This window comes from Plectropomus leopardus, chromosome 14, assembly GCF_026936395.1.
Source record: "Plectropomus leopardus strain MGB_pleo_1.0 chromosome 14, ASM2693639v1, whole genome shotgun sequence".
In the NCBI taxonomy this organism is placed as follows: Eukaryota; Metazoa; Chordata; class Actinopteri; order Perciformes; family Serranidae; genus Plectropomus; species Plectropomus leopardus.
This window is the reverse complement of record NC_142189.1, coordinates 17,355,151-17,379,539: the sequence shown is the minus strand read 5'-3', so window position 1 is coordinate 17,379,539 and position 24,389 is coordinate 17,355,151. Positions and strand designations below refer to the sequence as shown.

General features: G+C 38.6%; 1 protein-coding gene across 6 annotated transcripts; it reads left to right on the top strand.

The window, feature by feature from the left end:
* Positions 1 to 1,309: 1,309 nt before the first annotated feature.
* adam17a (ADAM metallopeptidase domain 17a) lies at positions 1,310 to 24,385 on the top strand. 6 transcript variants are annotated; one of them, XM_088087357.1, is made up of 21 exons: positions 1,310 to 1,542; positions 1,861 to 1,993; positions 3,211 to 3,344; positions 3,668 to 3,756; positions 4,231 to 4,426; positions 6,669 to 6,799; positions 7,855 to 7,941; positions 9,699 to 9,821; positions 10,629 to 10,773; positions 12,266 to 12,357; positions 13,606 to 13,758; positions 15,587 to 15,786; positions 15,918 to 16,021; positions 16,597 to 16,731; positions 16,939 to 17,069; positions 17,268 to 17,346; positions 18,929 to 19,017; positions 19,170 to 19,229; positions 20,542 to 20,578; positions 22,299 to 22,717; positions 23,040 to 24,385. In XM_088087357.1, the coding sequence occupies exons 1-20, from the start codon at positions 1,437 to 1,439 to the stop codon at positions 22,691 to 22,693; spliced, it is 2,619 nt and encodes an 872-aa protein (XP_087943483.1). In that variant the 5' UTR covers positions 1,310 to 1,436; the 3' UTR covers positions 22,694 to 22,717; positions 23,040 to 24,385. The 6 variants fall into 6 exon arrangements, with proteins under 6 accessions (XP_087943483.1, XP_087943482.1, XP_042356386.1 ...); XM_088087356.1 differs by having other exon boundaries at positions 23,036 to 24,385; XM_042500452.2 differs by lacking the exon at positions 20,542 to 20,578.
* The last annotated feature ends 4 nt before the right edge of the window (positions 24,386 to 24,389 follow it).

The window sequence follows — 24,389 nt, the reverse complement described above, 5'->3', positions numbered from 1 at the left end:
AATTATGTGAAAATTAGCAACAAGCACAACAACAAACATCCAACAAAAAATACAATTTTAAAATAGGAAATGACCTGAAAAAAATATTATAATTCAGTAAAAGAAATCAAAACCAATTTGCTAAGGGTTTAAATACATTTGAAAGGCTTCTGAACGCAGCAAAACAAAAGTGATGTCACTTCAGGTTCAAAGGGTTAGGGTTGGTCAAATTGTAAAATATGACATATTATTACAGATTAAAATACCCAACAGAATATCAGGTATTGATAAACGTGGCTACACCTCCTCTTATTACAACATAAAATACACATTATTTCTTTGAAAATAACATTGCAACAATATAATAATCTGAGAAGGGCATCTCCTGCATAATGATTACTTTTACCTGAGATACTTTAATTAAACTTTTCTGATAGTGCCCACTTTTATGTTAGTAATATTTTGCATGCCATGCAGGAAATCTGGTCAGAATGGTGTATTTTTAATTAAAGTGTTGTATTGCAACTTTTACTTAAGGAACTATTCTTTACTTATCAGAGGAGGGGGTAGCTAGGGTATGATTTCTTTCTATTTTTTATTTCTTTTAATTTCTTTTGACCCTTCCTGGGGCAACAAATATTTTTCCTTGAGCCTCCCTGTGTGACCTGGGAAAAAATGTATGATCCTCCCTACACTATAAATTAGTTGTTAGATTTTAAAAATGTACTCTTTGATGTTTGAGAGTTAAAAGTTGAAGATGAAACCCTGAAGTTGAGATGTGTTTTTATGTGGGTTTTTTTATGCATGCCAGTTTGTTCGTGGAAACAGTTTAAAATGTTTAAATAAGATGTAGAATGAGGTGATTTTAATGAAATAAAACTTTTTAAAGCCTAGATTTGGTTGTTTTTGTTTTCTCTCGAAAGAGTTCGTCGCACATTATGTGTTCAAGGACCGCCGGAAACTTGAAAAACCAACTATAATATAGTTTTTTTTTACAGTTTCCGGTTGTGATAAGTGATGTAATTTTAGCAATTTTAGGTTTAAATGCAAATGAAAGTCGTCTGACCACAGCACAAAAAAACTGATGTATTTTCAAAAGGTCTCAAAGGGTTAAAGTTATATGCCCTCCCCTAAACGACTGTCTGAACTGTCCCTGAATAAGTGTCCTTAAATACATAAATATTTTTAAATATTCGTGTTGGTTTATGTATTGATATCATGCTTGTTTATTATTATTTATTATCTTCTGTGTAAAATGCATTTTTTTAGTGCTCTCGTGTATGTTGGGGTCCTCGTTTGTCTGACTTGTTGTCAAAAAAAAATGTCTAAAGCGGATGTTTCTACTTGGCGGACTTCCGGGTAGCTTAGCTAGCTAGCTGTCCAGACAGTCTGAGACAAACCAAACCGACGAACTTGTGACAATGACAGCACTACTATTGTGACCGAGCTGCCTGAAAATGAGGAGCATACTGTTCATTGCCTTCCTGGCTCCTTGTTGGGTCAACGGTGGGATTAAATCAAGAGTTACTACGGAGGAAAATCACGAAGAAAACCCGGAGTTTGGTAAGTAATTGAGTAAGCTGAACCAAGCCAACGTTAGCTTTAACGTAAAACTAGCCGTTTTATCAATAAAGAGCATTAATTGGGACTATTGAAACTTCATGTTATACATGTCATGTTTATTTTATGTGTACTCGACATTAACATATGCCCTGTTACGTGTTATAAAGATTCAGAGTCCTGGTTAGCTGCTAAATCAAACCACAGCATCAGGGCTAAAAAGCGGATTGGCGGATTGGTTTTAGTATTTGACTGCGGTGATTGAACGCGGTTTATGTTTGGTAATGAGTATGACCATTATCTGTTTTCCGTGTCTTCCAGATGCTCTGAACTCCGTCCTGTCAGATTTTGAGGTGCTGCCAGTGTCAGGCCTCCAGCTGCACTCAGTGAGGAAGAGGGATGTCCACACCCAGTCCCACCTGGAGCGCCTGGTGAGCTTCAGAGCCCTGCAGAGGTACAGCAGCACACCATCAAGTCCGGCATAAACCGACCTCAAAGTACAGCTGTTTAAGGATTGCCTGTTTTCGGTATTTGGCGAGATATAGTGAGATTTTGATGCCATGGGTTTATCATCCGTTAGCCCGCATCTCTGTAGTGAGGACCTGGGGGAACCGTAGACTGTTGTTGTTTGTACATTTTTAAAAGCAAGCTCTATTTTCATGCTTTTAACGCACTCTAGCACATTATTTTTTTTTAATTCAGAGTTCACATTCTTACCATTGGGAAATTGAAATGTGTAGGTTAACTCAAACAGTTTTGTTGTTTTTTTTTTGTTTTTTAACACTGAATTATTCTGTTGTGAAAAATGTTGGCAGTTGTTAGTAATTAGTATTAAGGGGGGGCAGGGTATTTTACAACTGCCTTACACATTTAACAGTTTTAAACAGTTCAATGTTTACTGGTTAACAGTGGTGAGATGTAAATAAGGCTATATTTACTTAAGAACTGTATTTAAGTAAGGTGACCAGATTTCAGAAATGAAAACCGGGGAAATTTCCAGTTCGGCGGTCAGTATATCATTAAATTATTATCAAGTGTTATTATCTAAGAAATAAAATGACATTTACAGTTTCATTTGACCATGGTATGCTGCACTATGATACACAAATGATGCATTATTATGTATTAAAATATCCAGCATTATATAAGAATTAAAAGCTCCGTGGCACTGACCCTTTCACAGAAGGTCCTTCCACAGTGCAAAAATGAACTACAAAGTTCAGACGACAGCCAAAACATCTGCAGTTAGTCTGATGAAGTCAGTATTTTCCAAAATTACTGTCGAAAACACTGCCAATAAAAACAAAAACTGTAAAAAAACAACAACAAAAAAAAACGAACTACTTACCTAAACATCTAAACTAAACCACCTAACAACTTACAACTTACTAACAAGATACCATCCTGATAAATAACAAAAGAGTAATATTGACCCTTAACTGATCTTTTGTGATATATTTTTGCACAAGGACTGTGGATTAGGGTTGCAGTGGTATTCTGGTTTCAGAGTATCCCATGGTATAAAAATTGATGGTTATCATACAGTTACCTTTTTGCGGCACTAAATAAGCTCATCACTTAATTCCATGTGACTCCTCACAGCGTTATTGAAAGCAGCCATGTTAAGATTAATGTAAATATTGAGGTACGTTTTCTCTTTTTTTTCCCCAGATATTTCAAGCTTTATTTGACCACCAATACAAACCTTTTCACTGACAACTTTAAAGCAGTGTTTGTTGATAAACATGGGAGAGAGGAAAACTATGATGTTCATCTTCAGAACTATTTTACCGGACATGTTGTTGGTGAGTAAATCGCTTACAGGGTTAAATTTTTTTAAAATAAGATTTTCTTTCTCCTTCCTGACCCGGCATTTCACAGTAGTCTCTTGCATGTTCAAAACAAGTAAAGCTTAACAGACAAATTATTGTTTTTGTAAGAGCTTAATATGAAAAATGATCATGTAATAATTGCTATTATTTGCCAATTATGGCAAAAACTCTGAAATTATTATAGTATGTTATGTATGTTAATGTATCTGTACACATTCTGCTTAACAGATTACAAGATTTAGTCTGCATATGTCAAACTTTTAATTAAACTAACCTTATATGTGTTCTGATTGTAGGAGAGGAGAATTCACGTGTGCAGGCGCACATCGAAGGCGACGAGTTCTCTGCTCACATTTTAACAGATGAAGCAGAGTACAACGTCGAGGTAATAAGGGGCTATAAAATCGTTGTGTCTGTGTTGAATCCAAACAGAGAAGGCAATGACCCCTTTTTTTCCTAAACACTTAACTCTCAGCCATCTTATCTAAGACATTTGATTTAAAGGGAGTCTTTGCAGATGTTCAATCAGCTTTGTATGAAAACAGTATGGGTAGTATGTGTAGATGTGAGTTTACAGGTGAAGCAGTTTTTATGTGTATTTTATGATTTTCAAACAAATCTATTAATGTCAGTCAAGAGTGAGAAGAAATTAAATGTTCCCATTGCAATCGTCAGTGACGTGGCATTATTTTAAATGCCCTAAAGCATTTCACTTCCTATCTGTCTTTTTATATTTTCAGATTTTCTGTCTTTGCTTTTGTTGCTCCCTTTTTTTCTCCCAACCCCTCTACTCCTCCTTGTGACCCTCTCTGACTCATATTTTCCCTCTAATGCCACCTGTTTCTCTCTGGCCCTCCAGCCCCTGTGGCGGTTTACAGATTCCCCAGCTGATGGCAGGCTGCTGGTTTATCGCTCCGAAGACATCAGGAATCTGAGCCGCATCGCCTCTTCAAAAGTGTGTGGCTACATCCACGCAGAGGCTAATGACCTGCTGCCACAGACTGCTGGGAGGGATTGGGACGAGCAGCAGAAGGAGGAGGAGGACGAGGAGAAAGGTGAGCTCTGCTGTCTGTTTTCCTCAATAGAGGTGGAGAGTCTTGCAAATGTGTGGTCATCTTTATAGTGGTTATCTGTAGGAGGAGGATGGAGCATATCAGGGGTTGGAGAGCATAAATCTAGTGGAGCCTAGGCTCCGTGCTCTTGTTTGTGGATGGTAAAGAGTGGATAAAAAAAGAGTAGGAGGATAACAAATGTTTGAGGTGGAGAGAAGGAAGCGGTAGGCTGTAGTAGTGAGACAAAGGAGGTGGGTGTTAGATTCTGTAACAGTCACTTTAATAAAAGCCTTTTTTATCTGTAAAACCCAGCCTAAGTTATGCACATACACACTGCTGACAAGTGGGTATTATGTAATGATCGAATGCTTTGATTCTTTTGTGCTGCTTTGGAAATGTAAAGCATATAACGATGATAATGTGCCAGAGGAGATATCTAAAACACCTCTCACTGGCTGCTTGTTGAAAGCTCTCGTCAGGGATACGAGTTTAGGTGAAGGTTCTTATGGAGGAGGCATTAAAATTCATAGAGGCTCTGCTGCCCAATGAGATGACTCTGAGGCGTCACTGGTCTCCCACTGCTTGTTGTTGAAGCCAGGGCAGCGCACACCCACACTTCTCAGCAGTGTACAGCCAAGTGTGTGTCGTAATGCTCCAATGTTATGTCTTCCTGTTGTCCTTTTCTGTTATTTTTTAACTACTCATTGTTTGAGGCGTCTAGGTTACATAAAGTTATGAGGCAGATCTCCTCAATGCTTCCCTGCGGCAGTGGGATAATGTGATAATTTGTTGGTTAATTTGTATGTGAACGACAATGACGACGACAAAAACGACGACTTCACCATTAGGGATGCACAATAATATCGGCACTTGATCAGTATCAGCAGATATTGGCTTTAAAATGGAATATCAGAATCAGCACACGTGCTGATTTCTGTCGATATCACAAACCATTTTTTTACTGACAAAGTGAACATGTACAAAATATCAACCCGAAGTGGATTTTTATTTTTTAATTTTGCACAATGAGTGAAAGCATACACTGAAAAGCATTGTATTTTATGTCTCGATCTGCTGGGGGGCTGTCGCAATAAAGTATGCATAATATGATGCTAATTCCACCACAGAGGAGACTTGATGATCACTAAAATTAGATGGAACTAAAAGTCGATATATTGGTATCAGTAATGGCTATTGTCCAAATAAGTTGTTATATATTGGCAAAAAATCCAATATTGTGCATCCCTACTCACCATGGTCTCTGGAAAATTTTGACATGCAGTTTTCACTATTTTCTAGTTGCTGTTGAATGGATTTGAAGAGTTTGTTGGTTGCACTAGTGGCTGTTAGCACCTAACTCTGCTTGTTAGCCACTGACCCGCATCAGCAGCATGCAGGCAAAGCAAGCAGCTGCTGGACTTCACATCTGTTAATCCAATTGAGATCTGGACTGTCTTGAGAAGTTTTAAGGTTTATTTCCTTTTTTTCTGCCGTTCTTTGTATATTTTCCTGCTTTTTTGTCTTTTGGCAATCACATTCCTTAATAGTAATAACCAGTTCATTTATAATAAGTTAATATTAGGCTGTGGTAGCGTGTGTTTGCTCCATTTATACATTTGCACAATTCTCTTGTAACAGATAGTTGTGGAGAAAATGATTTCATTCCTCAAAGTGCTTGAAAAAATCCTTGAAAATCCTTGAATTTGACTTGGCCCTGTCTGTATGACCCCTATAAAATGCTTTCTTGTAGATGCTATGTCTTGCACGAGCATCACTTAATCTATTTGGAAAAGTCAAAATATTTGGTTCAACACACAATTGTTAGTCAAAACCATTGAGTATCTATAATTGATCTTAAGGTTGTGTGGTCTTTGTAGTTTAATGTTGTACTAAATACAGTAGACCTCACTCATTGTAGTAATATGCTCTCTACTGTTAAGATAAGATTTTAATTCAGGCTCGACAAACAGAAGGAGAGCTTAATAAGTTCACAGGCAAAGAAAAAAGACATGCTGCTAAATGTGAAAATGAGGGCAATTAACAACGGGATACTGGAACATGGCCTGGTTGTTTGACTTTTTGATGTATCCTTATGTAAGTTTACACTTGACTGTTTGATTATAGCAGTCCTCATAAAATCTGATTATTGCTTCTTTTCCCCCCTTTTTTTCTGCTGGGACCAATTTTCTTTCTCTACACCCTCCCACATCTCTCTCTTACTGCTCCTGCTACTCCTCCATCGTAGGTTACCACCACAGAGAGAAGAGACAGGCTCACGATCCTAAGAAGAACACCTGCCCCCTGTTGCTGGTCGCAGATTACCGCTTCTTTGAACACATGGGCCGCGGACAAGAGAGTGTCACGCTCAACTACCTGGTTTGTCTTTATTAGCTTGTTGGTATTAACATGCATTTAAGTGATCCAAACACAATCTGATATAGTGACTGTTAATGCCACTTATGCTACAAGGTCAAAGCCTTGGGCATTATTATAACGTCTATTGAGAATGCATGTGTGGCGGTAGCTGACGACTGTGTCTGTGTGTGTGTGTGTGTGTGTGTGTGTGTGTGAGAGAGAGAGAGAGAGAGAGAGAGAGTGAGTGTGTGTGTGTGTATGTGTGTGTGCGCACGTGCGTGCACGCTGTAAAATCTCAAAGAATCAGTTCAGTCAATTTCTTTTTGTTAAATAATTCAATAAATTCCTCTTCTTCAACTCATCATCTAGGCAGTTGAATCTCACAAAGTTTTGAGTAAACACAAAATCACTAAGAAAACCAGACAGAAGTGCCAGATATTTCCTACTTCTGTTGGTAAACCAAATAGAAACTTTAATGATAATATATTCAATGTGTTTCACACAAAGAAGGGATTTTTATTTCTGCATTTGACACATATAATCAAACAGTTTCACTGGTCAAAGAAATTTCTTGTTTTATGTCATAATAAACATTTAGCCACACTAATATTGTTTCTCTTCAGTTTTGGTTAGAAAAGAAATAAGTCTTAGATGTAATTCCATGTGGCATTAAAAACCCTTTAAAAATCATGCATCAGGATGCATTAGCATTTACACTACAATAGATGTGGTCAAATGAATCCCAGACCACCTTTGCAAAAGATTTGGCTGATGTGGTCACAATGCGTATTGGTGGTTGTTTGTATTTATGTAGCACTGTCCACATGTGATGTTGAAACCAGGTGTAAACGGGCTCTGTGGTGCCGTGTGCAAAAGTAGTGCAGAAAGAATTCACTATGTTAAGATTTAACATGCATCCCTGTGGAGAAAAAGAGAATGTATTTTTTTGATTTCCACAGTTTTCCAACAATTGACAAATCTATAATCTATGATCAGAATGTCTACTGTATCTGTGAAAGAAATTCAAAATAAATCTATGTATTTTATTCTTTTTTTTATTATTTTTCCCACTCCAGATTGAGCTGATTGATCGAGTTGATGATATTTACAGGAACACAACCTGGAATGACGACTTCAAAGGCTATGGGGTCCAGATCCATCAGGTGAGTTTGACTGGCTGTGAGTTGTACTTTGTTGTATTATGGGGCACGCTTTCAAAGTCAGTCAGATGTTTACGGCTCCTTCTAGATGTATGAGGATTTTTTGTCAGCATCTCAAATTTTGGTCATTTTGTTTTTTGTTTGATTTTCAACAAAGCCTCAGCTTTCACTGTATGAAACTCTTTTGCCAAATTCAGATTTGGAGCTTGTAAAGGCATGATGATAAACAAACCGAACATTTATCAAATGCACTCTTGTCCTACTCGGCTCCTCTCTCCCTCCCTTCATGTCTTCATGAAATTCATGTCTGATCCAACTGATTCAGACATTTGTGCTCTCAGAAACAGGTTTGCAGTGCACATTTGATGGCAGTTAGATTCTCCACAATTAAGTAGTTAAGTTCGATTTACAGAAACCGTGAGCACCAAAGTATCGTTCATCAGATTTAATTTCATGGTAAACAAGGGAGGGAAAGTGTTGACTCCTTACCTTTTAAGTGGTTTTAAGGTCTGTCCCTTTCTCAATTATTTATTTTACTTTAGTCTATAAAGGTCTAATGATTACTATTATTATTTTTTTAATGAAAACAAATCCAAGTCTTGAGAATTGTCTAAAAGTCTGATGCTCACTGTATACTAACTTCATCTGACCGCAGTTCTATTGACATAAACATTTTTTTTCTTCCTACACGTGTTGTTGGGTATGCTTGTTTCTGTTACCTTGCTGGCTAGAAAAAAAAGGAAAATCTTTTCAGTGTATTTTCAGACCTGAGACAGCCCCTTGAAGACAGCATAGGCTCCCAGTTAGGAACTCTAATGTGCTCTGTCACATATCTTTCTGGCTACCGTACTGCAAACTTTAAAGTCCTTAATCCCAAAATCATTGCTCACTGACAATCTTTTTGTAGTGTGATGTATTTTGCTTAATATTTTGAGTACAACAACAATATTGCTGTCATTGGAAAGCTAACCACCTCTTTCCAACAGTGTATAAAACTCAACACGTGTTTGAGGGTCAATGTGACTGAAAATCATATAGGCAGTCACATGTAGTCAAAGTCTGACTCGTGAAACAGTTTGAGGCGTTTTAGCGTCTGACACCAGTGCTCCCAGCAGCATGACAGCTTTGTCTTACATGGAGTTACTCCCGGAAGTGAAGCTGAGAATAACACTGTCCCTCAGTGTGTTTGAGAACAGCATGTTTAGGAGGAACTGAAAGCTTTTGTGTGTGCTCTGTGGGGTAATTTAATTTGTTCCACAGGCTTTGGGAATGAATGGAGACACTGTTTGTCATACTGTGAGTTGTGGGTTTTCTCACTGAAAAGATATGCATTCATTTAACAGCTTAGAGTTACTTTCCAATTTTCCTCACCATACATATCAAGAAGAACTTGAAATGCACCACTTTGAAGTCCAATACCTTTAAAAAAACCTCAATGACTTAAAATGCAAACTTAAAAACAGGATGCTGACATAGCGGCTTTAGAGTCACATGGTCCACTCTGCCTTTGCATTAACGCTTTGATAATGTTACTACTTGGGCACCTACAAACTATGTAGCAGTTAAATATAAAATAATTTATGCTGCATCAGTAATTTGGAGATCAAAATAGATTAAATGTGTGTCATGCATCATAAAATTTGGACTAGGAAATGTTTCACATTACAATACATATGAGCCAGTGTGCTATGATTTGTTTAAATTATTTTAATAAAACTTGATTTATTGTTGCTAAATATCGTTTTTGGTTACAATTTCAGATCATCATCAACAAGGAGCCCACAAAGCCTCCTCCTGGTGCTGACAAAGGCTGGGTCCATTATAACATGAAGGACAGCCCTGTGAAAGACAAGGAGGTCTGGGATGTAAAGAAACTTCTGGAGGTGAGAAAGAAAAAGACACAAAAAAGGGAATGTTTGAGGAAAACAATGGGTCTGTTTTTCTGATGTTTTTTTGTGTAATGTGTTTACACAAATGCGAAAAATGTACAAATGTGCTGGAAGCTTACCAAAGTTCTTGGCCAATAAGTAACAAGAAATACCACTAAGGCATTGAATTTATTTTTATAAAAATAAGTCCTTAACTGGTATTAAAACTTGCCAAATTAGTATTTTAAAAGTCTTAAAAATGCTTAGACATGGCAAGTATTATTTTATGTGTCATTTTTTTGTACTGTGCATTATAAAATCTCCAAATAAATGATAACATGTTTCTTTTTAAATTATGTTATTTTTTTTTGATAAAAATCACAAAGAAAACATGGCCAGGTATTTCCAATTTCTAATCAGTTCTAACTTTTTCGCTGGACTAGAATATTTTATGTAACATTAAAAATTTGGGCAAAATTGTGCTTAACCTTAAGTAAATAAAAGTTTTGTTTTTTCTGTTAATTTTAGACACTGTAGAATTGGATTGGTCTTAAATTTCATTCATGGGGACATTAAATCTTGGTTAAAAAATAATGTATTGAAAAATGTTTTGCCCGAATGCTGCCGTAAAGATTAGATGTGATAAATGTGAGTTAGATTAATGATATTACACATAGCTGCTTTTCCATATGTTAAAGTCCCCGTCTTAATAATCTTATAAAACCAATGTCAGTGTTTTGAGTCCTTGTGGGGAAAAAAGAAGTAAATCTAACTCTGACATATAAAATGTTGGTAAAAAATAGTTCTGCTTTTCTCCCTCAGCAATTCAGCTCAGACATCGCTGACAACGCCTCCGCTGTGTGTCTGGCCCACCTGTTCACCTACCAGGATTTCAATGAGGGCACACTGGGGCTGGCCTACGTGGCCCCCTCCAAACCTCAGGCCCTTGGCGGCCTCTGCCCAAAAGGTAAGGACACATCCCTTATACCCCTTTGCATCTGTCAACTGTGGTTCTTGAACTGGTTCCATTCGGCTTTCTTCTCTGAACCTGGATGCTGTCTAGTGAGCCATCCTGTGTTTTAAGCAGTTCTGAGCAGAAGCATTGTCATCAGACTTATATAATCAATACGCTACAGAAAGTTTCTAGCTTCCGGGTTTACTTCGGGGATATGCAGCCTAATGAAAATGCACATTAGTGTTTCTTCCCACTCAACTCATAGACTTTACATTGTGATCATGTCACAGATTTTTAAATTGCTTTTTCAGCTAAAGGAAAGTTAAACTAATATATAACCTCCATGGCTCATTAGAAAGATTCAAAATTGACCTTTTTTTGAAGTTTTAGGTGTCCTGGCAGCATTTTTACAGATGTCTCTTAAAAATGGTGGTCTACGGGGATGATGCTTTTGGGCAAGGGTTCATTAAGGGATGGGGATACAGCATTCGCAGCAGGGCCTCGTTCATTCCAATGGAAGCTGCTCAGTGGCACAGGAAGCCAAAAAAACTCTATTTTCGCTATATGAATTTACCTGGATGATCAGTGCTGCTCCAGCACTATAGGGCCCATCGAGCAAGTGCATTAGAAAGAGCTGGCTACTCCTGGTTTAGCGCTCGGCTAACTTGAATCGGGATAAAATTATTTAATCTTGCGGCTCTTTTAGACTTTCCAAATGTCATCGACTGAACAGATCAAATCCAAGGGACAAGAGTCTTTTAGCAGGGGTTGTGACGCTCAAAAAATGACAGACGTTTCCTTCTCAATACAAGTAAATTGGAACAATTTGTTTTGGGCTCAGTGGCATCACATGAAGTTCCCAGGAGTTGTGATTCGACTGTTTGGCCACTTTGAAAATTGGTTTCTAAGCAAGGCGCCATTCCTTGGGGCCTGTTTTTGGGCCATATGGTATTTTTTTTTACTGCAACATTGCAAGTGACCACTGAGAAAAACTGACAGAAAGGCTGAGCTGTTTTCATGGGGGCCCTGAGGAAAACCTGCTTTTTTTTGGTTCCAGCTGGGAACCAACTTTTCAGGTTCTGACTCAATATATTTTTTGTTGAAATGCTCTGAATGGCTCAAAATCAGTTGCAGGAACTGGTATCATGTTGGTGAAAAAGGAGTTATTGTGGCAAAATGGCTTTGTTTTGACATGCTGTGCATTAAATATTATACATCTACATTTTGCAACACCTACAGTAACAGTACATGGTTAATGCAGGCCGACTGCCATGTTTTAAAGACCATCTCTGTTGCAGTATAAATGAAAATCTGCTACAACCATTTAAAGTGAAAGTAGACTGTAAAGCTGCTAATTGATCTGTTTACTAGTTGGACAGACTCCAACTGGCTGAACACGGGCCAGGGAAGTGCCAAAAGTGGCATGGAGGTGTGGATAAACTATCATGAATTTTTGTAAAGCAAAATGGGTATTGACATCTTGCTTTTCTTTGTCCTTTTCTAGTGTACTACCCATCTGCCGCTGCGAAGAAGCCCAGTTACCTCAACACAGGGCTGACCAGCACACAGAACTATGGCAAAACCATCCTGACAAAGGTGGGTTTAACTTAGGACTTAGGTAAGGACTTAGTAAAAAAAATTACTAGGTGCAATTTCGGCCTGGAGCCAGGATGTTATGCAACATGTCATCCTGCCAAGTGTAGGCAGTAAGTAGAGCAGACACACCTTTTTGTGTGGGTGTTGTGAGTAACGATATTAACGCTGTGGCATTTTGACGCCTCTGTCATCAGTATGTTGCGTGCTCCTCAGCACAGTTTATAGTCAAGTTTCAAAACATCAATGAAAGCAAGGAGGAAGTTTTGAAACTGGTATCTACAGCCTCTGTCATAGTAAGCATATTTATTCTAATCACTGAAGTCAGTGTTATGAGATCGTGCAACAAGACATACTGTTAGTCCCGCAATTGTTTCTTGACAGAATTGATTTTGTGTGATTTATTCCTTATTGTTTCACACAATAGTAAACTATATCTTTGTACTGAATTACTCCTGTCCAGTGTGACTATCTGCAGTTGTTCACTTTTATACATTTTAGAAAGATTAGATCCAGCTCCCTCTGTTGAGATCGCCTCAAGGAATGTTTGAAGCTTTCAGTTAATTGGTATCTGTCTTTTAGCTGCTTAATGCTGCAGTTTAAATCTGTTTTTTCCATTTACATTTTTTCGTAGGTTTTTTTTGTTTTCTCTTTCGATTAAGCCCATTTTGTCATCAGAGAGACTATCCAATCATGTATTAGGTGAAGAAGAATTTCAGAAATTTAACAAGAAAATATTCAAAATTCAATGAATATCAGTAAATTGTGATCTAACACAACGTTGCACTTTTTTTGTCATCAAAGAAAGTGCTTGAGTACAGCTATAAAACAAAAATCCCATTCTTTTCTAAAATAAAGTGCTTCACATCTTAGCTTCGCATTGCTCTGCTCTAAATTTTGACGTAGCAGTCTTAGAGGACCTCTTTCACATGACTGCAGGCTCTGACAATAATGTTCGTTATCAAGATTTTAGGAAACCCAACATCAAAGAATAAAGTAATTCCTGATTTAATGGGATTTTTTAAATTATAAGGAATGCAGTTTGTTTTTTTTAGTTCCTGTGAATATAAACCAATTAATCTTATTTTCGATATAGTTTCTTCTATTCATTTAGCTAAGGTACTGGCAATAAAATGCTGATAATGTCAGGGAAATTTGCAATATTCTGCATTTTACAGTTGGTTTCATGTTTTGCATCAAATTCCTCTGTTCTGTCTGAAGTTTACTCTGGTGTTTTTTGTGTTTCATCAGGAAGCAGATTTGGTGACGACTCACGAGCTGGGCCATAACTTTGGAGCAGAGCACGATCCTGACAACATCCCTTACTGCGCTCCCAGTGACGACCAGGGCGGGAAGTTTGTCATGTACCCGATTGCTGTGAGCGGAGACCACGTCAACAACAAGGTACCTTTCCAAACAGTGCGCAAATAAAAAAGATACTGAAACTTCAACATACAGTTGCAGACAGATTAGTATCAAATAACTCTCGATACATTACAAGCTGCAGACGGTTATGGTGATTCACTGAGTTTATGCTGCAAAGTGTGACATGAAGTGTGAAGTTGAGTTGCTCAATCTACAGAGCGTTTGATAAATGTGAGTCACAGTTGTTCCTGTGAAAAAGGGATGACAGACAGTAAATGTACTGTACTTCCTCCTCCGCCATTGGCCTTAACAGCTATTATGCATATGTCGTTTTCTTTTGTTGTTTTTTTTTTTGCTGGAGTTTGGGGTAAAAAGAGCTGCTGTTTATCTGTTGTGACTTGTTCTGCACTTGAATTAGACACTCTTGATGACATTTTTAAAAGGTTGAAACTAAATCCTCAGTAACAACAGTATGCATTACAGTTTGGTTAAATGCATGTTTGCATTAAAATCTTTCAGTATAGTACTATTGGAACCGACAGTAACACCCATGAACAGTAACCTAGACCCTAGGTCTGTTTAACGTTTCCACAGCGGACAGTACTCTTGCGTGCTGACAGGGGTGTTGTCACTCATTGCTCAGTCTGGCAGTAGTTGCTGTATTTCCTTGTGCATCGGTGATACAGGGTGAAGTGTGCACCCCATTTATCGTCCTCAGAATGTGGCTGCAGACTGGAGTTAGAGTCTCTCTCTATGGGATATTTAAAAATAGCGGGTTTGGGCATTGACTCCTGGTCAGGAAAGAACAGGTGTTGAGTACTGCTGGAGCACACTGAACAAAGCTCAGACACACATTTTTTTCTCCAAGTGAGGATTAGAAAATGCAGTTCACATAATCCGGTTGCAATTAATATACATTTTTAAATGCTTGAAGATCCACTCACCTCTAAAATTGTATGTAATTCAAGAGACATAATAAAAACAAATTGAATGGTCAGACTTGTCATATTGATATTTACGGTGCATTGATGGTTTTACATCGTCATCTCATGTATTGAGTAACATTACAAGTAAACGTTCCTCCTTAAAGGCTGACAGTCGTCCCAGTGAATTCAATTATTGAGTTCTCAGTCTACCGCTGCTGTGAAACATCCTTTAATTTTATAGTTGTTGTTTATCAATGTATGAAAATTTGTCACGGTTTGAACAGTGGTTGAGCCAGCCACAGCTTAGCTCTGAGCAGAGAGTGTTGTTTGCAGCATTTCTAGCCTCACCTTTTAGTACCAGATCTGTGTGCTAGGTGATGAAAAATGGGCACTGTAAGGTACAGTTCCAGTGGTACCATCAACAACTGCATCAATAAATGCATAATGAACTGAACTGAGCTGAACCTGGTGGAAATGCAGCTTTAGATGATGCAATTTGTGCTTAGAGTTGTAAAAAACTGATATTCAGAAGTTCTATTTCAGTGGAAACAATGACATTGTGCTTAGAGTTTAGCAGTTTGGAGTCTTGTTGATACTTGTACACAAGCTCCAAGTTTTGCGAATTGTGTGCATAGTTTAATTTTTTGTGTGTATACAATGGAGAAAAACTGTAATGCATTTGCATACAAAGGCCAAGAAACTTGTGTGGCTGTAAATTCATGCTTAGTTTTTGAAGATCTTTCACTGACTTTTTATATATTCTATCAATAAAACTTTTTATTTAACTAAGCAGCTGTTGATTTTTTGTATTAGAAAGAGATTTGCATGTTATTATTCTAGTATTTTAGCTTCATTCCTTTACCACATTATCTTTTGCAGTTGAGCATAAAGCATCCACTCCTGGTTTATATCTAACCCTTGTCTTCCTCTCCCTCCCAAAGCGTTTCTCCAACTGCAGCAAGATCTCCGTGGGGAAGACGTTAAGTTTCAAGGCTCCCATTTGCTTTAAGGAGAGGAACAGTAGGGTATGTGGGAACTCCAGAGTGGAGGAAGGAGAGGAGTGCGACCCTGGGCTCCTCCACCTCAATGACGACCCCTGCTGCTCAGCCAACTGCAAATTCAAACCTGGTGCACAGTGCAGGTATGAGTGTATAAATTGTACAAATCACACTCTAAACACAGTCTAAAACTCATGCAAACATTGGATTAACGGAATTTAAAATTTTTGTGGTTCTAGTTTGAGACATCCACACCTCTCTGTTCTCTCCACAGTGACAGGAACAGCCCTTGCTGTAGGAACTGCAAGTTTGAGCTTGCAAAAACAACATGCCAGGAACCCATTAATGCAACCTGCAAAGGCATATCCTCCTGCACAGGTGAGCGCCTCTTGCTGGTCTAACATAAGAACTGCAGCAATCACTGCAAAGCAGGGATTTCCTTAGTCATGGAAAACCTGGAAAAGTCATAGAATTTCATGATCACATTTTCCAGGCCTGGAATTGGTCAAAATCATTGAAAGCCATTGAGTTTTATGCCTTATAATAAAATTGTTACAATAAACTTCTATGGATAACTATCCATATAATGTAGCATTATGGCAAATTAATTTTCTGTGGCAACATAAGGTTGATTTAATATGCATCAGTTTGCGAAAACATTTTATTTACCATCATACATGTTAATTTTATGTTGGGTTCGTCTCTTGCTTCATGTATGCCAGCTAGCTGAAATTTTGTTAGAATAGAGTTTGAATCTGATATGTTTGAAAAATGCTGGGCTAGTTGGGCAAGAAAACAAAATGATTTAATATGGGTCTTTTAAAGTCATGGAAAAATGTGAAAATTTTGTCTATAACAACTTGTGGGAACCCTGGCAAAGCTGTTTGGGGCAGTGTTGGGAACCTTTTTAAACTGCTAAATAAGAAATACCTTTTCTTTCTTTTACATTTTAGGCTACAGCAGTCAATGTCCACCTCCTGTAAATGCTGACGACAACACTACGTGTGTTGACAACGGCCAGTGTCGCAATGGAGAGTGTCACCCTTTCTGTGAGGCCATGCAAAACCTTCAGTCCTGTGCCTGCAATGGTAAAGAAAAGTCCAAATTTGTCACATCATCAATGGGAAATGATGATAAAAGCTTTAAGTAGATTATAAATTAGTGAATAATGGATTTTTTAATCTCTGCTCTGAAAAATAAAGTCATGTGTGCACTGCCACTGTTAAAAGAGGGTATAATTGGGTTTTTTCTTTTGAAAATGTAAATAAAATATTAATCCCCTCTTCCATTTGCAGAGACGGAGGACTCCTGTAAAGTGTGCTGCAGGGGAAAAGATGGCACCTGCTCTCCCTTTATCCAGGCCAATGGCAGTTTCCTCTTTCTCCGCAAAGGAAAACCCTGCACCGTGGGCTTCTGTGACGAGGGCGTGAGTCACCTTTTATATCTATTCACTCTACAGACAGACTTATAGCTGATCTCACCATGTTTCTATCATGTTTAGTATTCTGTTTGTGGGTGTTAACATAGTCAAGCTCTGGGAAATTGTATGAATGTTACAATTAGATTATTGATTTTTGCTTTACTTGTTTTTATGGAAAGTATCAACTTTCTCTTGTTACAACAGGGAAAATGCATGAAGCAGGTGCAGGATGTGATCGAGAGGTTGTGGGATTTTATCGACAAGCTGGATATTAACACATTTGGTAAGCTGGTTACAACAGACAGCTTTGAAATCCTTTTTTTATGCCTTCGCGGTGTCAATAACTGTGGACTGAGGCAATATGTTTTCAGGTTGTACGTTAGTCCATCCCTTTCTTGTGAATGGGATATCTAAAAGACTCCTTGAGAGATTGTCTTCAAATTTAGCCAAAGCTTCCACTTGTACTAAACAATAAACTAATTAGAATTAGGTGGTTGAAGGTCAAAGGCCAAGATCACTGTGGCCTCACAAAACGTATGTTTTTGGCCAACAAAAATTCTTAGATTTGTGACATTTTCTTAGAATTTCCTCTAAAATTTGAGACGAAAACCCTGTTTAAGAGGGCTAGTAAGGTGAAAAACCTCTTAGGAGTAGAGAGGAGTACTTTTTAGAGGCCTAAGAGTTTCTTAAGCAGAGGAGAAAACAGCTGAAACACAAATGGGAAGAAGAAATATTCTTCTGAATAAGAGTATCTGAAATGGTATAGATTAGGTCGTGCAGGGATCATTTTTGTGGTCGATCTAATCAGAGATGCACTCACATCTCCTACCAGACAATATAATGATACAACAAGAGATAAAGTGATCCCATCAAAAAGATATTTGGCAACTGGAAAAATGCGTCCGTGCAGCAGACTGATCACACAGAAAGTGCTTTCACAGTCTTGTATTGTGACACTGTTCATTTTATATCGGCTGGGTGTCCACACCTTAAAGGCTCACAAAAGCACATGTCTGTGACAACCAATCACATCTTTTAAAAGACTATAATACCTAGCACAAACCACACCTCCTCATCATGGTAAAAGTTTCTGTCCCTTCCTTGCTCAGTGTTACTCTGAGAATTTTAAATCACACCTCAAGCTAGGATTCATTGCTTGAAAATTTTAGGTTACGTGGTAAAGTCTGTGAGAGTTTTCTCAAAATCTTTGTGCATATGAACCCTGGATCTTAATTTATCAGGGTAAAGGGGTGCGCATGCAAAACCATGCGCTGGGCGAGTCGCCAGTCTCTGACACGCCAAACAGCATATAGAAACACTGATTTGTAACCTGAACCTGCTTTACTGAGTGTTTTCACTGATTCAAGTTACAGGGTCCATTTATTTTGTAGAGAAAGAGGCCTCTGTGGATAATTGGGCTCCTGTTAAAAACCTCCTGAACATAAACACAGAAGGAATTTTAATCGGAATTGGTTACAATCTGCAGTCCTCACCCCTACACCACTAAATCTTACGCACAACATTTTAAATGTAAGAAAATTTACCCATTGATTTTTCTTGGGTAACTTTGACACTTACAGCAAATCAGTGATCACCACACTATAAAAACGATAAAACACTACTGTATGTGTGCTTTTTTTGCATGTAGACCTACAAACATACGCACAGGGTGAAAACCAAAACAACAAAACAAAGCAAGATACCTATTTTGTAATCTAATCAACCGTTTGAGAATGAGCAGAGCAAACATATGGAAATTCAGTACTGTGTTTTATTGTTGATGACTGTAGTCGCTGAGTCACTACCTGGTCCCACTCCTGACTTTGCTTTTGTTGTCTCCGTCCTCAACGTCACCTTTAAATTAGGAAAGTTCCTGGCTGATAACATCGTGGGCTCTGTCGTGGTGTTTTCGCTCATCTTCTGGATTCCTCTTAGTATCCTGGTTCACTGTGTGGTAAGAATCTGCTGCACAGCAATTTTCACCGCAGTTTCCTGTGTCCCTATAGTGCCATTACCAACTGTAGCCATTGTTCATTACAGTAACAACTTTAATTATCTAACTTGGTCAAATCCTGACAGTCCTATACTTTTGTGTTCTTCCTGCAGGACAAACGACTAGACCAGCAGTATGAGGAGAACACAAAGTCCTTCTACTTTCCTCCAAGTGTAAGTTTCTCATCCCTCAAATGCCCTTGATGTTTGATCCTGTGCACTAGCCTTGCTGCCACACTAACCAAACTAATACAATCCCTTTTTTTATAACACTGACATCTTTAATCAGGCATTTGCCCTTTGTCTGTATCTATTCCTGGATCCCTGCATCATCTGTCACTATTAAAATACAACATGTACATTCGGTAAAAATCCTGCCGGGAAGAAAATAAATAAGATGAAAAAACTGACATAAAATCAGAATTCCTGCATTTTTAACACCAAATGTATCTTTGCGCTGCAGTGTTTTAAAAAGCTTTAAAAATGTAGTCTAATTAAGTCTAAATTTAGTCAAATCAATCTTGAACTGTATGACTGGCTTTTGTAATTAACTTTTAAAACGTTAAAGAAATATATGCATTTTAAATTTAAAAGGCTCCCCAAAGCTCTTTATTCAGTCTGCTTTGAACACTGAGTTGTACATGAGCACAACATAGTCTGCTTAAGTTAAAGCAGTTAAATGTGAAATCTTTGTATTTGTGTTCATGTCTGTTCTTGTTTCACTGGTTTGAAGTGCCAGAACTCCACTGGAAAAACATGAGAATTATTAATTGATTAATTAATTATGAAGATTATCTTGCTGTAAAAAATGTTTAAGTATCATACACATTTGTTTACCACAGAGCTCATTTCCTGCAATAATCCATAATCCAATTAAAAAAAACACCATGAGCTTTTTGTCGAGGGAATCAGGGCGATGCTAACTTCTGGATTGGCCCAAAAAAAAAACATCATCTCTGCAGTACTCTGTTAAATCTCTTAACAGTTTTGGGATTGTTTGTTGGTGCTGCAGATATTCAAATCTGGTCAAACTTCATGCACACAGACTTGATAATGCAGATTAGTTGAGCTTTTGAAAGTTGATAGCATGTGATCATATCTAAGGCTGTCGCTTTCAGAAATTTAACTTTGATCGCTTTTCCGTTGTCAGGTGCTTAAAGAAACACTGAAAGGATTCTTAAAGAGGGAAAAAAAACCTTGCCTTGCAATTTAACACAGAGTTTAGTATCTCTTTGACATTCAGAATGTGCTACAGCAAATTATTGTTACTCTTATACCTAAAAAACATTTTTGTAACACCATACCCAAAAGAAGTCCTGAGAAATGTGGTGCTAAATTGGCTCACAATCTTGAAAACACAGGGGTGAGAGCAGAACACAAACGGATTCAGAGTCCGTCAGTAAGAGCCTCACTGTCACTGTCAAGCTCCGAATGACCTTTCCATCACTCTTTGCCTTGGCCCTTTCCATTCTCATTGGAACTGCAGCAGATGGTGGAAGTTTGTAGTAGAGCTCCCGCCATAGGTGAGTGCGTGTGCCATGGTTTGGTGTTGCGTTGCCATTGAGTCCATGATGATGCATGGTCAGTGGCCCACGCTTGGGATACTCCTGCAGTCACTTACTCCTTGATGTAATCACTGATCTGTTTTCCAGCCCTCAAACTCACCTGCGCCCTTCTCAAACTTAAGTCAAATAATGTGCATAAATAGCCATAATTGTGCTCCTCTGCACACGAGTCGTCTACGCAGAGTCATATCTGATCAGAAATTACCTCAAGAAAGCAAGATTGCATTTTAGGAGTATTCAAACAGAGCGAGGACTGAACAGGTTGCACCTTGTTGTCTTTTGTGAACTCGGATGCGGTGTGTGTCAGCGTTTTAAGTTTGCATCTCCTGCTGTTCAAAGCCACAACAAGAAGAGGGCGATGTCCTTTAGGTTGTTATTTGTTATTTTTATTTACCTTTTTTTTGTTTTCTTTTTTGTAATGGCTGTCTGCACTGTGGTTTTTTTTAGGTTTGATTAGGACAAGTGGAGACTGAGGGTACATTCCTCTATGGACCTTTGTCATGGCAGACATTTTGATCTGTAAGAGCAGAAAAAGCACAGGAGCAACTAATAACATTAACGATGGCTTATTTCCATTTAGGTGTGACAGTAAGTCCTGCAAGTATCAGGGCCCTTTTGCTCCTAAATGGACTGCAGCCATTATTAAAATTACTTACACCTCTGTTTGACAGCACAAAATGTCCACTATGAGAAATGTTTGTTTTACTCATTCCCACTTTGAAAGGGCTTTTTGGGGAAGATAACGGGATGGAAATAGCAGATAGCTATTTTTTAAATTTCTCTTTATGATGGAAACAGCTTTAAGGTTTTGATAATTAACTAATTCGTGATATTAAAGAGAGAGTTTGGACTTTTGTTGAGTGGGTTGTCTGAGGTACTTATCAGTCAGTGTATTAACTACATATTTTAGCCACCTAAAAGAAAAATCAGTATCAGTGTAAGTGTACGCTATATTTAGAGTATTTTCACGGCTTTACATCGCTGTCAGACAGCTCTTTCCGACAAGGAACTGAAGCCGTTATCTGCAGATCGTCACAAAGAATTCCCTTCTTTATACTTTTTTTGCATTTTAACAGAGAACCAAACAACGGTGGCATCATTTCACTCCAATGTGTCACTCCAACTTTGTTGAATCCAAAATAAACTTTTAAAACACTGAAATCATACAAACAAACTAACCAATCAAGGCTGCAGTAGACCAGCAACTCACGTGCTTTCCAAAGGTAAAATGACTGTTTTTTTCAAAGGAGTCTGGCTTTGCTGAGAGCATGAATAAATTTCTGTTGAGTTCCCCGTCACAAAGGGCTGTCTGACGGCAAGGGAATGCGTTGAAATTATTATTCTAAACATAGCGTACTTTTAAACTGATATAAATTGTTTGTGGCTAAAATGTGTTTTGCTGCTGCCTCTGTCCACGGCAGTACATTGCTTGTCTTTTATGGCGGTAAGCCTGCCTGCTTCTCCAAACTGGGAGCACCATAAACGGCATCTACTGTGTGTAGTACACTGACTGTGGTCAAGTACCTCATACTTCCCCAGAGTCAAAAACATCCGATCCATCTCTTTTAACTATGAAGAACTGAGCAGAATGCAGTAAAAAGGGAATGGATCCCACCTCAGTCTGAGACAGTCGGCTTTGAGGAGCTTCAGTCTCACATGTTTTCTTTTTGCTCTTCAGAGTCAAGAAATGCTGAGCAACCTCGAGTCAGCATCCGTGCGCATCGTCAAGCCTCCTCCGCCTCGCTCCTCCTCCGGCGGCCGGACCGCGCCCTCCTCCCTGCCCCCGCAGCCTCAGCAGCAGAACCAGGTCGCGGCCTCTCCCGCGGCCAGCACCAGTACCCAGGCCCCCGGCCCGAACTACGTCCCCACCCCGGACAGCGCAGGGGGGCCACGGATGGCCACCATCCAGGAGGACACCAGCAGCGACTCTCACCTGGGAGAGGAGGGCCTGTCGGACGATTTCACAACCGCAGGAGCCTCCTCGTTGGCTACGAAATCCTCCTACGAGGATCTGACAGAACAGAACCCGTCAGCCAGGGACCGGCGGCGCCTCAAGAGGCAGGAATGCATTGACACAAAAGAGACTGAGTGCTGAGGGTAAATCACCAGTATGTTTTGATTAAAAACACCAATACGTACATGCGACATGATTTTAGGGAACAACTTGCAGCATCATGTGCATTTTCATAGCAACTGTTGAAAGATAATGGCATATATTTTTGGCAGGTCAGATTTGGTGTTAAACAGAGCGATGGACAACATTTCAGGCACCACTAGATGTAGATATTAATCAGTCAGCTTCAGCTCAGTTTGAACCACTGCACCGAGTAATCACAAACCTCTGTGACAGTTAAAAAGTTGCTGAGTGAATCTGTTTGTGTGACTGTGGTGAAATAATGCAGTGCTTTTTCTCAGTTAGGTCGGGGAGCCTTGGCCAGATGAAGCCGGGGAGATCGGAGTAGGTTTGTGGAAATACGTCCTCCAGACCCTTCAGGATGATGCAATGTTGCAATTGCAACAGTTCACACAAACTGTCAACCTCTCCGTAACCATAACAAAACGTAGTTTCTCGTAAATTTTAACAATCACAGCAGTCCCCCATCTAACGTCACCAAACTCGTGTTTCTGTTGCTGGTTGTGAAGACGCAGACATGCGGCACAAACAAAAATTACTGCTGAAGACTGTGCAACTCCCTGATTACACATCATAGAGTTGTTTTTGTAAAAAAAAAAAAAAAAAACACCCCCAGTGGCTAAATGCTTTCTGAATATTTTATTTTTTTCAGGAACAAATAAAGTTAACCAATGACAGATCCCAAGGCTTCATCCAATTTTGCTAGTGTGTGCTTGAAAAAACCACAAACAAAACTCGAGCTATCATCGTGGATCAGAACTTTAAACTTTTAAAAACAGAATTATCATGGTAACATCCTGGCCTTTCTCCCCCTCAACTCCTGTGCACAAAGTCCTGTCTCCAATATAACCTCACTGGTTTGTTCCTTTAACAGTTTAACAGTCAATAGTGTAACATAATATTGATGATGTAGCGGTGGTCATTTTTTCAGTATAATGTTATTCAGATGCAAACTTTGACCTTAAAATGTTTTATTCCTGAATCTTTGTGTCATAACTGCACTTGAAGTATTTTTCACATCACTGGAGGATATAAATAAGTTTTCTGTGTTCTTACTGTGCTGTGTGTCCTGAAAGATTTCCTTTAAAAAAAAAGCAAAGCTGGCTTCTGTTATATTTGGCCCCTTTATACTTAAGGATGCGATGTTTTAACACTGTGGAGGCGAGTGATAGTTTCTTAAGTATTTCACTTATTTGTCCAGCTTGTTGAAGCTTTAAGAGAAGGTTGTATCATCTGTGTGAAACATGGTGCCTTTTTCAATTTTGTGCCTAAACATTTAACTTATCTCTGTGCAAAACTTGAAAAAAATGAAAAGTGAATCTGGACAATCCTGAATTTTATTTTAAAAGAAAATTCCTGAGGTGATCAAATGTTATTTTTTTTCTGCTTGGTTTCCTGTCCTTGTGCCAATGTGAGTTACGCACTTCTCTGTTAGTTAATGCTGTCTCACCACTGTTTCCTGCTGTGTCACATCTTTGTATTTATCTGTAGGTCAAGGAAAAAAAAATACACTGTGTAGATAACAGTGGCTCTAATGGCTTGATGTTACACAACAAGCAGGTGTCCTGTGTCATATATATTCTGATGATGTGTATATCTAATGTTTCTATGTTTATAAAAGTCTGCCCTGAGTTT